This window comes from Ascaphus truei, unplaced genomic scaffold (assembly GCF_040206685.1).
Source record: "Ascaphus truei isolate aAscTru1 unplaced genomic scaffold, aAscTru1.hap1 HAP1_SCAFFOLD_1918, whole genome shotgun sequence".
Taxonomy (NCBI): Eukaryota; Metazoa; Chordata; class Amphibia; order Anura; family Ascaphidae; genus Ascaphus; species Ascaphus truei.
In genome coordinates, this window is record NW_027454822.1 from 12661 (window position 1) to 29423 (window position 16763).

A 16763-nucleotide genomic window follows, 5' to 3' on the forward strand; every position below is an offset into this window, starting at 1 on the left:
TGTCACACGCCCGCTCTGTAACTGTATGTAAGGCCCAGTGTCACACGCCCGCTCTGTAACTGTATGTAAGGCCCAGTGTCACACGCCCGCTCTGTAACTGTATGTAAGGCCCAGTGTCACACGCCCGCTCTGTAACTGTATGTAAGGCCCAGTGTCACACGCCCGCTCTGTAACTGTATGTAAGGCCCAGTGTCACACGCCCGCTCTGTAACCGTATGTAAGGCCCAGTGTCACACGCCCGCTCTGTAACTGTATGTAAGGCCCAGTGTCACACGCCCGCTCTGTAACCGTATGTAAGGCCCAGTGTCACACGCCCGCTCTGTAACCGTATGTAAGGCCCAGTGTCACACGCCCGCTCTGTAACTGTATGTAAGGCCCAGTGTCACACGCCCGCTCTGTAACTGTATGTAAGGCCCAGTGTCACACGCCCGCTCTGTAACTGTATGTAAGGCCCAGTGTCACACGCCCGCTCTGTAACCGTATGTAAGGCCCAGTGTCACACGCCCGCTCTGTAACTGTATGTAAGGCCCAGTGTCACACGCCCGCTCTGTAACTGTATGTAAGGCCCAGTGTCACACGCCCGCTCTGTAACTGTATGTAAGGCCCAGTGTCACACGCCCGCTCTGTAACTGTATGTAAGGCCCAGTGTCACACGCCCGCTCTGTAACTGTATGTAAGGCCCTGTGTCACACGCCCGCTCTGTAACCGTATGTAAGGCCCAGTGTCACACGCCCGCTCTGTAACTGTATGTAAGGCCAGCCCAGTGTCACACGCCCGCTCTGTAACTGTATGTAAGGCCCAGTGTCACACGCCCGCTCTGTAACTGTATGTAAGGCCCAGTGTCACACGCCCGCTCTGTAACTGTATGTAAGGCCCAGTGTCACACGCCCGCTCTGTAACTGTATGTAAGGCCCAGTGTCACACGCCCGCTCTGTAACCGTATGTAAGGCCCAGTGTCACACGCCCGCTCTGTAACTGTATGTAAGGCCCAGTGTCACACGCCCGCTCTGTAACTGTATGTAAGGCCCAGTGTCACACGCCCGCTCTGTAACCGTATGTAAGGCCCAGTGTCACACGCCCGCTCTGTAACTGTATGTAAGGCCCAGTGTCACACGCCCGCTCTGTAACTGTATGTAAGGCCAGTGTCACACGCCCGCTCTGTAACTGTATGTAAGGCCCAGTGTCACACGCCCGCTCTGTAACTGTATGTAAGGCCCAGTGTCACACGCCCGCTCTGTAACTGTATGTAAGGCCCAGTGTCACACGCCCGCTCTGTAACTGTATGTAAGGCCCAGTGTCACACGCCCGCTCTGTAACTGTATGTAAGGCCCAGTGTCACACGCCCGCTCTGTAACCGTATGTAAGGCCCAGTGTCACACGCCCGCTCTGTAACTGTATGTAAGGCCCAGTGTCACACGCCCGCTCTGTAACTGTATGTAAGGCCCAGTGTCACACGCCCGCTCTGTAACTGTATGTAAGGCCAGCCCAGTGTCACACGCCCGCTCTGTAACTGTATGTAAGGCCAGCCCAGTGTCACACGCCCGCTCTGTAACTGTATGTAAGGCCCAGTGTCACACGCCCGCTCTGTAACTGTATGTAAGGCCCTGTGTCACACGCCCGCTCTGTAACTGTATGTAAGGCCCAGTGTCACACGCCCGCTCTGTAACTGTATGTAAGGCCCAGTGTCACACGCCCGCTCTGTAACTGTATGTAAGGCCCAGTGTCACACGCCCGCTCTGTAACTGTATGTAAGGCCCAGTGTCACACGCCCGCTCTGTAACTGTATGTAAGGCCCAGTGTCACACGCCCGCTCTGTAACTGTATGTAAGGCCCAGTGTCACACGCCCGCTCTGTAACTGTATGTAAGGCCCAGTGTCACACGCCCGCTCTGTAACCGTATGTAAGGCCCAGTGTCACACGCCCGCTCTGTAACTGTATGTAAGGCCAGTGTCACACGCCCGCTCTGTAACCGTATGTAAGGCCCAGTGTCACACGCCCGCTCTGTAACTGTATGTAAGGCCCAGTGTCACACGCCCGCTCTGTAACCGTATGTAAGGCCCAGTGTCACACGCCCGCTCTGTAACTGTATGTAAGGCCCAGTGTCACACGCCCGCTCTGTAACTGTATGTAAGGCCCAGTGTCACACGCCCGCTCTGTAACTGTATGTAAGGCCCAGTGTCACACGCCCGCTCTGTAACTGTATGTAAGGCCTGTGTCACACGCCCGCTCTGTAACTGTATGTAAGGCCCAGTGTCACACGCCCGCTCTGTAACTGTATGTAAGGCCCTGTGTCACACGTCCGCTCTGTAACTGTATGTAAGGCCCAGTGTCACACGCCCGCTCTGTGTAACTATGTAAGGCCAGTCCAGTGTCACACGCCCGCTCTGTGTAACTATGCAAGGCCCAGTGTCACACGCCCGCCGCCCAGCGTCTCACGCCCGCCGCCCTGCGTCTCACGCTCGCCCTGCGTGTCTCACGCCTGCCCTGCGTGTCTCCTGCCTCGTGTAGATGCTGAGAGCTGGTAAAGCTGTGTCTGGGTCGTGGCCTAAAGTCTCCTCCAATAAGAAAGGTAAGTGAGTGTTCCCCCCCCCTGTCTCAATCGCACACGTGCGAAACTGATCGCTAAACTTCTACATGAAGACCGGTTGAGATTCGGAACTTATTTATTAAAACCGTAGTTTGGGGGAGGAGACGAGGTAAAAATAAATGTCCTTCTCGGGCTACCGTGGGTACAGACGGGTCAGAACACACGTCTACGTGGGTCTAATCCAATTCCTAGAACCACCAATAGATGGCAGCGTAACGGCAAACCTTACTGGGCACTGCCGTGTATCTGTTAGATAGCACGTTACATTGTAACTAGAATAACAATTCCATTTCAGAATGTCAGTGTTCTCTGACTGTGTTCAGATGGAACGAGGGTTATTGCTCCCACGTGTCGTGCGATATTCTGCTTTAGCACTGCCATTGAATCCTGTGGGAAGTCGTAGCGATTCTGTGTTTATAATCTGTTGGTGAAACGAAGCGTGCCACCTCTGTAGTTCATTCTCCGTGCTGCGCAGGTGACGGTCTTGGTGATGAGTCTGTCCCTTGTCTAACTGACCTTACCATCTAATTTCCGGTGCTAACCGCTCATGCCAGGTCTAAAGACTCTGGTGCAATATGTGTCAGTCTCCACCCTCTCTCCCTCCCCCCCACACGACCTGTATGGGCGCTTACAACTCAACTGCCCCTGTGGTCAGTTTAATGTAAACCCTGCATCTCTTGTGCTGCCCCTCAAGGCCTGCATTGCCAGAACTAGTTATTTTAGTAAGCTGTAACTCTAACATGACATTATCGCAGGGGTGGGCAACCCCATTCCTTACGTGCCACCAACAGGTCAGGTTTTCAGGACATCCCTTGTCCAGCACAAGTGGTAAAGTCTGCGACTGAGTCACCCCTTGCTTTATCGTGACAGATCCTTATCAGCAAAGTGAGATTTCTCTAGCTGCAATTGGTAATATCTGTAGACGGACCTGTATTGGTTTATAGCGGGCTGCATCAGCAATTCGGCCATTACCGGGTTAAACTTGTCGTAAGCTGGCTTTTACATTGAAACTAGCCTTTGTTTCATACCTTTCCCAAGCTTTTTGTGTAAATTAGGTGTTTCGGCCTAGTGCTGTGTCTGCAGAGATGACGGCCCAGCGCCCCTGCTCTCTAGGCTGGGGGCCTTCTCGTGCAGGCTTACATTCATGCCATGCTTGTGGGCCTATTTAAAAAGCGCGGTGCATGTGCAGTTTACCCGTGGCAGGCAAGTTTTGTATCGCGCTGGCCAACGGCTTATTGCGTGTCAACGTGCTTTCCCGGCCTTCGGCTGCGGGTGTAATCGTAGTACTAGATGTAGCAGCATACCTGGAGTCTGTGTCCCGACCCTGGCGCCTAGGCCCGAGCTGTATAAGTAGCTGCGGAAACGTGAATCTGTCTTTGGGTGACCCACGATATAGGTACTACCAGTATATTTTATTTATTTTATCCTCATTGCCTGTGATGGTGTACGACTCGACAGATGGGTAAACGCCTCCTATTTTTATACACACGAAGACGAGCTGATATTCTGAACGCAACAGTATCTATTGAAACACGGATAGTTAGGAGGTAGAAAAATGGCTACTGCGCATGGAAGGCAGACAGCGGCACTCGTCGTGTCTCAGGACGGGTGAGCTCGGGGATCAGTGGGACACTGGCGCATTCATTCTAAACTAGTTCCTATTATAACCAATAGATGGCAGCATAACAGATACAAGGCAGGGAGGGTCCTATACGGTTTGTTTTCTATCTGTAAGATACCACTGTTAACATTATAATAAAACCATTGCATGCGTTACACTGGCATTACTGGTAACTGTAACCATATTCAGATGTAGCTGTGAATACTGCACATATTTCCTGTGAATGCCACGCTGATCAGGCTCTTCCTGTGCAGGGGCAGAGACCAGCCGGGTGAGCCCAGCTCCTGCAGACAGTGACGGGGAGAGCGACAGTTCTGAGTGGGCCCCGGTGCCGAGCTTCCAGAACTCGTTCAGCCAAGCCATGGAGGCGGCCTTCCTAAAGCTGGATGCTGTGCCGCCCTCTCCTCCTCCCACAGGTAAGGGTGTTTTTCGGGGAGTGGGGGGTGCACAGTAACGGCCCCTCTCACTGACTCGGGGTGGATCTCGTTTTCTGTTTCAGTTGACAAAGGAGGGAAGAGGAAGAAGAAGCAGCAGAAGCTTCTGTTTAGCACCTCGATGGTCCACACGAAGTGAGCCGAGCACAGCGCGCCCCGTCTCCTCGCTCGTGTCCGCACACCTCGCTTTGCATAACTTTACCCGCCGTATTTATGGTTGAGGAGGGCTTTTTCTTTAGGTTTTGGCTGCAGTGGGATGGGTCTGCTCTGCAGAATGAGGTTGTGGGTTGGGGCTCAGCCCGTGGTGTGACTGGTTTGCAGGTGCAGTGTAAGGGGATTGTTCACACCGCAGGTGCAGGTGCAGGGACAGCGAGAGGCTCGGGTGCTGCTGTCCTGTGCCTCAGATTTGCCTGTGTACTCACCCCATATTCTATACCAAGCTTTTGCTGCAGCTGAGCATTGTGCTGGTGGTGACTTCTCATTTAAAGAGTTAAATGAATTTTTTTTTTTTGTCTAAATTGTAGTTGAAACTAAATAAATATTCACAGGTGCAGTGTGTTCTTATCTGTATTGGGTTGCGATGTTAGAGGCAGCGGGACCTCGGCTGCGGGGAAGTGATGGGGGGGGGGGGGGGGGGTTTATCACCACAATAGTCATATGGTCGGCAAGACACCAATCTCACTTAAGCTGCAATTGATTGTGCTGCTTTATTTTCTTTTTAGTTTCAGGATTGAAGCAGGGGCTTTCCAGAACTGAGCTGTGTTAAATTCAGGCCAGGGGGCCCCCTGCTTCACTCTGGGGGGTGGGGGGGGAGAAGGGGAAAGAGATCTCTGCAGGTAGCAGCTTTGACAGGGCTTGTTGCGGATAGCAATGGTAGCTTTAAATGTCTGTCTCTTACGGGCCAATAGGGAGCAGAGACCTCTCCTGCGGCTTCCTATTGGCCATCGTGATGAGGGGTATTTAAACATGAAAGATATCGAGCTTTCCTTACAGAAGTATGTATCTCGGGAGTCTGGAGCTGAAATGAATGCAGTCCGGCTCCGGAGACCCCCCTACTACCGTCCTGCAACTAAAAAAAATAAACTAACGTGCTGGGATGCTTTTTAAAGGTTTATTAGAATTGGACAGAGAAAAAATTGGCAAGCGGACAAAAAGCACCGTGAACAAATGCCAGTAAGAGTGACCATTACCGAGCTGTACCCAGTAAAGATATGCAGAAAATGGGGTTTCCCTGCGAGGAATGGCTGGGGCTCAAGGGCACGGGATGCACTGGAGATATTAAAACTTTGAGGCACTGATGAGAATCCTTCAATAGTAGATCAAGATTTCTTAAAGGACCTGACCCTTAGCAAGTATATCAGACACAAGCATTTGTCAATCTGCTGGAGGATAACACGGGACACTCTGGCTAGAGAAGGGAAGAGTCATCTGTGTCCCGGTACATGGGACCGCACACAGTTTTCATATCTCCAGTGCATCCCATGCCCTTGAGCCCCAGTCATCCCTCGCAGGGGAACCCCATTTTCTGTATCTGTACAGCTCGGTAATGTTCACTCTCACTGGCATTTGATTGCAGTGCTGTGTGGCTGCTTGCCAATTTTTTCTCTGTACTTATCATGCATGACGCACGCCTGGATCGATGCCCTGCAAGTTTGAAGTTTATGGACAACAAGTTACAGTACCTATTGTGAGTACAATCTTTTATATTGGATATTCTTGAATATTTGGAGATCTATGTACTGGGACACAAATGACTCATCCCTTCTCTAGACAGAGTGAGTCTAGTCTTATCCTCCACAAGATTGACAAATGCTTCTGTCTCATACTTGCTATGGGTCAGGTCTTTTAAGAAATCTTGATCTATTGAAGGATTCTCATCAGTGCCTCACACAGTATATCCCAGTCATCCCTCGCATGGAAACCCCACTTATTAGAATTGGAGTAAAGTGAAATCCCTCAGCAATGAATGTGTTAAACAGCTACATATTTTAAGCTCAGTGAGTATAAATAAAAAAAATTACAGATCAACTACAAATGTTTTCATCTGAAACCAGCAGCGCCATAATTTCATGTTGCGGGAAAAAAAAACTTTTGTGTGTGTGTGTGTCTACACTATCAGCCCTGTGCTATAAAACATTACAGCAGGTGCCAGAAAACAGGCTGTTGCAAAGAGTTGGTGTCAATACAAGATGTTTAAAGTCCGTGTCTGCACTAGGATCAGCAGCCTGTGCAAACCTCGCCACACCGGTCCTGCCTGTGCAAACCTCGCCACACCGGTCCTGCCTGTGCAAACCTCGCCACACCGGTCCTGCCTGTGCAAACCTCGCCACACCGGTCCTGCCTGTGCAAACCTCGCCCCACCGGTGCTGCATCCGCTGCTTTCTTTCTGCCGGGGTGTATTCCCATATTTACAGAAATGAAATGTGTGGAACTCTGGATTCCCAGTGAGCAGCAGCTCGGGCTTCATTGGTCGCAAGGCCGGTCACTCCATCTCCTCTTCCTCCCCCACAGAAAACTCTGCTTCCTCCACCGTGTGCAGGGAGCAGCTGGCTATAGATTGCTGGATAGCTTTTCTTTCCTCTGAAATGGCAAACACAGCTCAGGCTGGGAAGTCCAACTTTACAAAAAGGTTATCAGTTAACACTTCTTACCGTGGTTGGTGCAATTCTGTAGTAACCGCAGCAGCTGCTTCTTGTTGTACTGAATGAGGAATTTCTGACATGTACGTATCGTACCTGTAACAGGAGGGTGTGCGACAGTGTGAACACCTAACCGTTCGGTTGTGCTAAAGCTTGACACGCTTTTGTGAATATGGACCTAAGGTCTAGAACAAACATTTCATGGGCTGGGGGGGTTAGAAACGATTGCACACCCGTTCTATATTTGTCTCTTTGAAGCATCAACCATTACGAATATCTAACTGGGTTATATCAATGGTCTCCCTTCGGTACGGTTTTGTACTTCTCGATTAATATAACCCCCATATAATTCTACCACTTCCTGCCAGAGTTAAAAGGATGCCGGATCCTGCAATCCCGCCGTGTACAAAGAAACATGCCAGGAATATCAGGCTTCGTGGTGACACATCCTGTGCAGTATACGCAACATCTCCAGACCTATAACTTGCTGTCCGTGCGCACATGTAGACCAGACGTGGGATTCTTACCTCCCACATGTAACGTGTTTATGAAACACGGACACCGCTGGCCCCTGTTGTCCAGGCTCGTGATAAAGGGAAGCGACGACCACAGGAGCTGGTAGAAATCTTTCCGACATCGGAGCAGAACGGTTCCAGTGTATGCGTTCAGATACTTCACTGCACAAGAGAGAGACGCACACTAAATACAGACACGGCACCACGTGTAAAAGTAACGCTGTCTGCGGCGCACACAGCCGGAGAAGTTTTCATCACAAGGCAAATGTGAGGTTTCCCGCGTGTAGCCGCAGACAGATCCCAACTCTACGTTCTCCCAGAGTATAGAGGACACGGACGGGCTGAAGTCACCTGACAGGGAAATCGCACACGCTGCCGCGCCGAAGTCCCCGTGTGTGCGAGCCACAGCCTCCTTGACATTGTGCAGGATCAGACCCTGCGAGATATTCTGTCTCAGGCGAGGATCTTCCAGGACAAGCTCACACAGCAAGTACCTGCAGGGGGGAAATAACAGCACAACGATCTGAGGGGGGGGGGGGGCAAATACCAAGGTAACGATGGGCAGGGGGCAAATAACAGGGCAGCTTTCTGAGGGGGTGGGGCAAATTAGGAGGCAACTACCTGGGGGGAGGGTTGGGGCAAATTAGGGGGCAGCTACCTGGAAGGGGGGGGGGCAAATTTGGGGGCAGCTACCTGATGGTGGATGGGTTGGGGCAAATTAAGGGGCAGCAACCTGAGCTTGAGGGGGGTGTTGGGGCAAATTAGGGGGCAGCTACCTGGGGTTGGGGCAAATTTGGGGGCAGCTACCTGATGGTGGATGGGTTGGGGCAAATTAAGGGGCAGCAACCTGAGCTTGAGGGGGGTGTTGGGGCAAATTAGGGGGAAGCTACCTGAGGTGTGTGGGGGCGGGGATTAGGTGGGCAGCTACCTGGGGGGGTTGGGGCAAATTAGGGGGCAGCTACCTGTGGTGGTGGGGGTAATGCATTTGTGTAAATTCTCTATATGTACGACACGCGCCGCTCTCCTTACCGGGATTTGAACCGCATTATAGTGATGTCATGTGGGCGCCGGGTCGCACATGTGTCTTCTTCCGGAAATACCCTCTGGCTGTCTAACGTCAGTTCCGGAGGAGCGGGGTCCTGTGGCGGCCATGTTGTGTGTGGCGGAAGTCACGTGGGCTCCTCCAGTTTGATTAATTTTATTTTAATCCGGTTAAGAGCTTTATCCCTCACATCACGCTGCAGAGATACTCGGAATAACTATACAACGCCGAGTGATTCCGTGTCTCATACCTTTATCTCTCTGTACCTGTATATAGTCTCTCAGTATATACTCTGTATATCTATTCCCTCTGTATATAGTCTCTCCGTATATATATATATACTAGCTGATATACCCAGCGTTGCCCGGGCGTGGAAGGGCGAAGGGCGGAGGGCGGGGGGGGGGGCAAAGGACAGGGAGGGGGGGGGGGCAAAGGGCAGGGAGGGGCGGGGGGGGGGGCAAAGGGCAGGGAGGGGCGGGGGGGGGGGGCAAAGGGCAGGGAGGGGCGGGGGGGGGGGGGCAAAGGGCAGGGAGGGGCGGGGGGGGGGCAAAGGGCAGGGAGGGGCGGGGGGGGGGGGGCAAAGGGCAGGGAGGGGCGGGGGGGGGGGGCAAGAGGGCAGGGAGGGAGGGGGGCAAGAGGGCAGGGAGGGAGGGGGGCAAGAGGGCAGGGAGGGAGGGGGGCAAGAGGCCAAAGGGCAGGGGGGCAAAGGGGAAAAGGGCAGGGGGCAAAGGGCATTGGGAGGGGGGGGCAAAGGGCATTGGGAGGGGGGGCAAAGGGCAGGGGGTGAGGCAGGGAGGGGCGGGGGGGGGAAAGGGCAGAGGGGAGGGAGGGGGGCAAGAGGCCAAAGGGCAGGGTGGCAAAGGGGAAAAGAGCAGGGGGAGGGAGGGGTCAAAGGGCAGGGGGAGGGGGGGCAAAGGGCATTGGGAGGGAGGGCAGGGGGGGGCAAAAGGCATTGGGAGGGCAGGGGGGGGCAAAGGGCATTGGGAGGGAGGGCAGGGGGGGGGCAAAGGGCATTGGGAGGGAGGGCAGGGGGTGAGTCAGGGATGCGTTAAATAACCCATTCCCCTGCGTTTCCTCACCTTGCACACGGCCGCGCTCCTCCTCTTCCTACGGGTACCAGCCGCCCTCCTCCTCCTCCTCCACCTCGGGTTACTCAGCGGCGAGGCTGAGACGCTCCGGTGAGGAGGTGCTGCGCCTCCCGCGGGGAGAGGCGGAGACAGCCGGAGGAGCGGCCTGTGTGAGGGGAGAGCCGCGTGCTCTGTGTGTGTGTGGGGGGGGGGGGGTGGGCGGGGGGAGGGGGTGAGCGCCGGGTGAGGGAGTGACCTATGGGTGGTGAGAGCCGTGGGGAGGTGAGAGTCCCCCGCTGTGTCCCGGGCGCTCACTCCGCTCCCCCGCTGACTGTAGCGGCGCCGGGGGGAGTGGGGAAAGGAAAAAGCGCAGGAAAGCAGGAGACCCGGGGAGAGGAGGAGGTGCGCGCGAGTCCCGATGAGCGCCGCGGTGTGTGTGTGTGTGTGTGTCGTCACTCCGCCTCAGGCCAATGAGAGGTGTGCGGGGGCGGGCGGGCCAAGGGAGCAATCTCATTGGCCTAGCCCAAGGTCCAATCTGATTGCCGCTAGGGACACAGGGAGGGACACAGGGAGACACATACAGACAGACAGGCAACGACACATAGGACACTTTGAGAAATATATAGTAGAAATAGTAGATGTAGTCTCAGTATATATATTCTGTATACAGTTTTTCAGTATATATCCATTCTGTGTATATTCCCCCTGTATATAGTTTTTCAGTATATATTCCCTCTGTATATAATCTTAGTGTATATTCCCTTTGTATATATTGTATGTCTTTATATAGCGCCAAACGTGTACTCAGCGCTTCACAAAGAATACAGTACAGGGAATTATAATAATACATTAAGTGCCGCAAAATCAGACAATAGGAAAGGAAATCCCTGCCCCGAAGTGCTTACAATCTAAGTATTCTGTATATAGTCTCTCAGTATATATTGTGTATATATTTCCTCTGTGTATATATCCTCTCTATATTCTGCATATATTCTCAGTATATATTCTGGATATAGCCTATATTTATATTCTGTATAAAGCCTCTCTCTGTATACTCTATCTCTCACTGAATATTCTGTATTTATTCCCTCATTGTATATTCTTTATATATTCTCTCACTATACAATATATATATATATATATATATATATATATATATATATATATATATATATATATTAGAAAAAGAAAAGAGAAAAAGCGCCCGATCCTTGTGTAAAATCAGATGAACATTTTAATATAACACGGACAAGACAAATGCACACTTACAATTTGTCTAATAAAAACAGGCATTTTATGGGACCTGCCCATGCACCAAACGAAGACTCCACGGTCACCTCCGCTCTGTGATAGCCAGGATGGTTCTGTAGCCCCTGATGAAATCCGCTTACGCGGAAGAAACGCGTAGGGATAGTTACATTTGGAACTACGGTGGCTGACGTGGTTGACCTGCTATAGCACCAGAGAGATATTGTGAAGTGAAGTTCTTCCTGGTCCCGGCATCACATGCGTGAGAAGAATGGCGGACGCACGCTGCTAACAGCTCCATAAAAGTGGATTCCATCTATCCTGGAGCTCACAGTGTTCACAGACACTGGCTACAGAACCATCCTGGCTATCACAGAGCAGAGGTGACCGTGGAGTCTTCGTTTGGTGCATGGGCAGGTCCCATAAAACGCCTGTTTTTATTAGACACATTGTAAGTGTGCAATTGTCTTGTCCGTGTTATATTAAAATGTTCATCTGATTTTACACAAGGATCGGGCTCTTTTTCTCTTTTCTTTTTCTAATAGGTACCATGGGAACTTGGTGAGCCCAAGAAGAAGCTGCCTGGACCCTTGTTTTATTCATTCACGGACTTTTATTTGGACTTAAGTATATATATTTTTTATCCTTTTATAGTTCTACTTTTGATTTTTTACTATACATTTTTTATGTACTGTTTAGAAGTTTATTGCAATTTCTTTTTTACATTTTTTGGCACATTTTTACTTTTTGTCTAGTATATATATATAATTATATTTTTATTTTTTCATTTTTTATTAATCAATTATTATTGGCATACACAGGTTAACACTGGTTGTTTCATGTAACATTCTACAATCATTACTGGTATCTGGTGCAACATTTTGCCACACGTCACCAGCGGGGCAGCATTTTGTGTGTGTTGGAGAAGGTGCGCTGTCTTTAAACTTGTTCCTATATATATATATATATATATATATATTGTATTGTGTATATATATATATACAGAATGTATCTCCCCCTCTGTGTGTAGTGTATATATAGAATACATAGTAATATAGAATATATCAAGTGGACTAAATTAGTCCAGGATATTCCATAACGCTTTACTTACGAATCTTGTATTTTCTTTGTGATCAGTCAGAGAGTACACGAACATTCAGGCCCTAAAACGTTTCATACTCTGACTATTCACACACAAAATGTGTAAGCAAAGCGTTCTGGAATATCTTGGACTAATTTAGTCCACTTGAACCTCACATAAGGGTCCTGCACATTTTTTCATACAATTACGTGTGGGTGTTAGCCGCACTCTGGCTCGGTTTGCCCCATGGGAACTGCTTAAATCTGCAGACCAAGCAATATCTTACGTGTTTTTTTTTTTTTTTAATCCGTTCTGTGCTATGAAAAAATACCGGTGACATTTAAAAAAAACAAAAACAAAAAAAAACTCTGAAAGATATTTTTAATGTATTATAATGTAACAAGCATTTTTTGTTTCTATAGCAACCATCTACAGAGTCGCATCCCCTTCCTCTTCTGAAACAGGCTCTGGCACACCCCTTTATGAGCCCTGCCCTCTCTCTCTAGCAGTGCACCAATTGTGTTTAGTGACTGTCTGATCACATGATCTTCCCCACAGAACATTGCATCGTTGGTCCTCTTCTGCTGCACTGACTGCCATTTAGTGAACCCCCGAGCCGAATCTTCGCCAATCGATCAGCAACTTGGCTAATTACTTATTGTGTGGATTGTATTGATGCGCATATCAAAGGGGGGGAAAAAAAAAAAAAAAACTGCAGCTTTTCTGTTTTCTACAGTCATATACTGTATTTGCATAATCGGTGTGTTATTTCCGACGTTCCTGATCTCTCCACAAGGCAGCGCTGATTCACCAGCCATTCCTAGCGTCGCTCAGTCCTTCCGTTCCTGAACCCACAGCTTACACTCCAGTGATGGGAGGTCACGTGAGTCTCATGTTGGCTGTGCATAGAACCGGTCACTGTGGCTATCGCCTTCACTTCTCTGCGGGTTTCATGGTGCAGCTGGAAAGATCTGCAAGCCGTGTTTCAATACAAAATAGTGTTTATTTTACTTCACGAAGAACCAACGTTTCGGCAATTAAACCTGATGAAGGCCTTTCTAGCCGAAAGGTTCGTTTTACTTTGTATGTCAAATAAACACTATTTTGTATTGAAAATACACCCTGAAGAGCTTATAGATCTTTCCAACTGTAGCCATACGTGGCAGCTTGTCGCTGGACGCCTCCGGTAACCTCTTTCTAAAATGTATAACCTCTGTTCATTTAATGTAACCATGTATTGTCGCCATACTTAGATTGTAAGCTCTTCAGAGCAGGGGCTCCTTTTCCTAAATGTCACTTTTGTGTCTGGAGCGCTTCTTCCCACTAGGTATTATTTGTATTATTTGTTATTTATATGATTGTCACGTGTATTACTGCTGTGAAGCGCTATGTACATTAATGGCGCTATATAAATAAAGACACACATACATACATAACTCTGTGCCCAGGACATGCATGAAAACGAGAGGTAACTCAATGTATTACTTCCAGGTAACACATTGTATAAATAAATAAAATGTAATAAGTGCTATATTATTGCTGTTATGGAGTACTTTTTGGTGTGCCTTTACTTTTTGCAGAAGGGTAGGTAGCTGTGCTCGTCCTTACTTTGCTTTTTGATGGACTCACACTTTCCTCACACGTTTCTTGCACACGTGATCGAGGCGTGTTACTTCATGCACTTTCCATGTATTTCCGCGTGTGTATACACACATACGGCTCCCGCTTTCGGGGTGTCCTCCGCCTCGTGACCTCTCGCTGTCTCCTCATTACGTGATATGAAACATTGATGGGTGAGATCACCTTGCAGAGCGCCGATGCGTTCCCTGCCAGCTCTCTGCACGCCCCCAGGACACGATTCCCCTCTTTCCACTTTCATTTTTAATGAGAACAGAAGGAGATTTCGCTGGCGTTAGGCGCAGGCATCGGAAAGTGACTGATATCACAGAGGCTGCCATCGAGGAATCGTATTCTAGAGGGTTTATACAGTCATCGCTGTGTATATAAGCAGAGATAAACACGTCTCACTGCTGAGCGCTGTGTATATAACCAGAGATAGATGCATATCTCACTGCTGAGCGCTGTGTATATAACCAGAGACAGATACGTATCTCACTGCTGAGCGCTGTGTATATAACCAGAGACAGATACGTATCTCACTGCTGAGCGCTGTGTATATAACCAGAGATAGATACAGATCTCACTGCTGAGCGCTGTGTATATAACCAGAGACAGATACGTATCTCACTGCTGAGCGCTGTGTATATAACCAGAGACAGATACGTATCTCACTGCTGAGCGCTGTGTATATAACCAGAGATAGATACAGATCTCACTGCTGAGCGCTGTGTATATAACCAGAGATAGATACATATCTCACTGCTGAGCGCTGTGTATATAACCAGAGACAGATACATATCTCACTGCTGAGCGCTGTGTATATAACCAGAGACAGATACGTATCTCACTGCTGAGCGCTGTGTATATAACCAGAGATAGATACGTATCTCACTGCTGAGCGCTGTGTATATAACCAGAGACAGATACATATCTCACTGCTGAGCGCTGTGTATATAACCAGAGACAGATACATATCTCACTGCTGAGCGCTGTGTATATAACCAGAGACAGATACATATCTCACTGCTGAGCGCTGTGTATATAACCAGAGACAGATACATATCTCACTGCTGAGCGCTGTGTATATAACCAGAGATAGATACAGATCTCACTGCTGAGCGCTGTGTATATAACCAGAGACAGATGCGTATCTCACTGCTGAGCGCTGTGTATATAACCAGAGACAGATACAGATCTCACTGCTGAGCGCTGTGTATATAACCAGAGACAGATACGTATCTCACTGCTGAGCGCTGTGTATATAACCAGAGACAGATACAGATCTCACTGCTGAGCGCTGTGTATATAACCAGAGATAGATACGTATCTCACTGCTGAGCGCTGTGTATATAACCAGAGACAGATACATATCTCACTGCTGAGCGCTGTGTATATAACCAGAGACAGATACATATCTCACTGCTGAGCGCTGTGTATATAACCAGAGACAGATACGTATCTCACTGCTGAGCGCTGTGTATATAACCAGAGACAGATACAGATCTCACTGCTGAGCGCTGTGTATATAACCAGAGATAGATACGTATCTCACTGCTGAGCGCTGTGTATATAACCAGAGACAGATACATATCTCACTGCTGAGCGCTGTGTATATAACCAGAGACAGATACATATCTCACTGCTGAGCGCTGTGTATATAACCAGAGACAGATACATATCTCACTGCTGAGCGCTGTGTATATAACCAGAGACAGATGCATATCTCACTGCTGAGCGCTGTGTATATAACCAGAGATAGATACAGATCTCACTACTTCCCCTGTCTCTCGCACTAACCCTCTAGCCGCCCTCCCCTTCTCGCCCTCCCCCCCCCCTCGCCCTCCCCTAGCATTTCTCTGGCCTCCAGCTCCTGTCACTTTCTCTTAATCTTCTCTCGTTCAGTTGCTTTTTATTTCACTAATCGCCACATGCAGCTTCTCCTGCTGGGTGAGGAGCCACGTTCCATCCTCGGTGGTGATTTGCCTCTAGCACACAAATACGCACGCACACGTGCAAGAGCGCTGGGTGTGGGGGAGCAGTGTAAGAGCGCTGGGTGTGGGGGAGCAGTGTAAGAGCGCTGGGTGTGGGGGAGCAGTGTAAGAGCGCTGGGTGTGGGGGGGAACAGTGTAAGAGCGCTGGGTGTGGGGGAGCAGTGTAAGAGCGCTGGGTGTGGGGGAGCAGTGTAAGAGCGCTGGGTGTGGGGGAGCAGTGTAAGAGCGCTGGGTGTGGGGGAGCAGTGTAAGAGCGCTGGGTGTAGGGGGGAGCAGTGTAAGAGCGCTGGGTGTGGGGGGGAACAGTGTAAGAGCGCTTGGTGTGGGGGGGAACAGTGTAAGAGCGCTGGGTGTAGGGGGGAGCAGTGTAAGAGCGCTGGGTGTGGGGGAGCAGTGTAAGAGCGCTGGGTGTGGGGGAACAGTGTAAGAGCGCTGGGTGTGGGGGAGCAGTGTAAGAGCGCTGGGTGTGGGGGAGCAGTGTAAGAGCGCTGGGTGTAGGGGGGAGCAGTGTAAGAGCGCTGGGTGTAGGAAAGAGCAGTGTAAGGGTGCTGGGTGTGGGAAAGAGCAGTGTAAGAGTGCTGGGTGTGGGGGAGCAGTGTAAGAGTGCTGGGTGTGGGGGAGCAGTGTAAGAGCGCTGGGTGTGGGGGGGAGCAGTGTAAGAGCGCTGGGTGTGGGGGAGCAGTGTAAAAGCGCTGGGTGTGGGGGGAGCAGTGTAAGAGCGCTGGGTGTGGGGGGGAGCAGTGTAAGGGTGCTGGGTGTGGGGGAGCAGTGTAAGAGCGCTGGGTGTGGGGGAGCAGTGTAAGAGTGCTGGGTGTGGGGGAGTAGTGTAAGAGCGCTGGGTGTGGGGGAGAGCAGTGTAAGAGCGCTGGGTGTGGGGGGGAGCAGTGTAAGAGCGCTGGGTGGGTGGGGGGGAGCAGT

General features: G+C 50.2%; 2 protein-coding genes across 2 annotated transcripts; one reads left to right on the plus strand and one right to left on the minus strand.

Moving 5' to 3' along the window:
* The first annotated feature begins 2495 nt into the window (after nucleotides 1-2495).
* LOC142477076 (E3 ubiquitin-protein ligase RNF10-like) lies at nucleotides 2496-5195 on the plus strand. The gene is made up of 3 exons (XM_075582129.1): nucleotides 2496-2569; nucleotides 4463-4624; nucleotides 4708-5195. Exons 1-3 carry the CDS (start codon nucleotides 2509-2511, stop codon nucleotides 4779-4781), a joined length of 297 nt encoding a protein of 98 aa, XP_075438244.1. The 5' UTR covers nucleotides 2496-2508; the 3' UTR covers nucleotides 4782-5195.
* A 543-nt stretch (nucleotides 5196-5738) lies between these two features.
* Nucleotides 5739-8996, minus strand: POP5 (POP5 ribonuclease P/MRP subunit). Its single transcript, XM_075582128.1, has 5 exons — nucleotides 8826-8996; nucleotides 8148-8290; nucleotides 7809-7958; nucleotides 7294-7377; nucleotides 5739-7222 (listed from the first exon to the last, which is right to left on the minus strand). Exons 1-5 carry the CDS (start codon nucleotides 8840-8842, stop codon nucleotides 7125-7127), a joined length of 492 nt encoding a protein of 163 aa, XP_075438243.1. The 5' UTR covers nucleotides 8843-8996; the 3' UTR covers nucleotides 5739-7124.
* Nucleotides 8997-16763: the final 7767 nt, after the last annotated feature.

What these genes read in the sequence shown, in the direction of transcription:
- LOC142477076 (XM_075582129.1), top strand. Translation starts at nt 2,509, where the DNA reads ATGCTGAGAGCTGGTAAAGCTGTGTCTGGGTCGTGGCCTAAAGTCTCC. An exon ending in AGTCTCCTCCAATAAGAAAG is followed by an intron (nt 2,570 to 4,462) that starts GTAAGTGAGTGT and finishes CTTCCTGTGCAG; the next exon opens with GGGCAGAGACCAGCCGGGTG. An exon ending in GCCCTCTCCTCCTCCCACAG is followed by an intron (nt 4,625 to 4,707) that starts GTAAGGGTGTTT and finishes TTTCTGTTTCAG; the next exon opens with TTGACAAAGGAGGGAAGAGG.
- POP5 (XM_075582128.1), bottom strand. An exon ending in GTGTGCGATTTCCCTGTCAG is followed by an intron (nt 7,959 to 8,147) that starts GTGACTTCAGCC and finishes TCTCTTGTGCAG; the next exon opens with TGAAGTATCTGAACGCATAC. An exon ending in ACAGAATTGCACCAACCACG is followed by an intron (nt 7,223 to 7,293) that starts GTAAGAAGTGTT and finishes TTGCCATTTCAG; the next exon opens with AGGAAAGAAAAGCTATCCAG.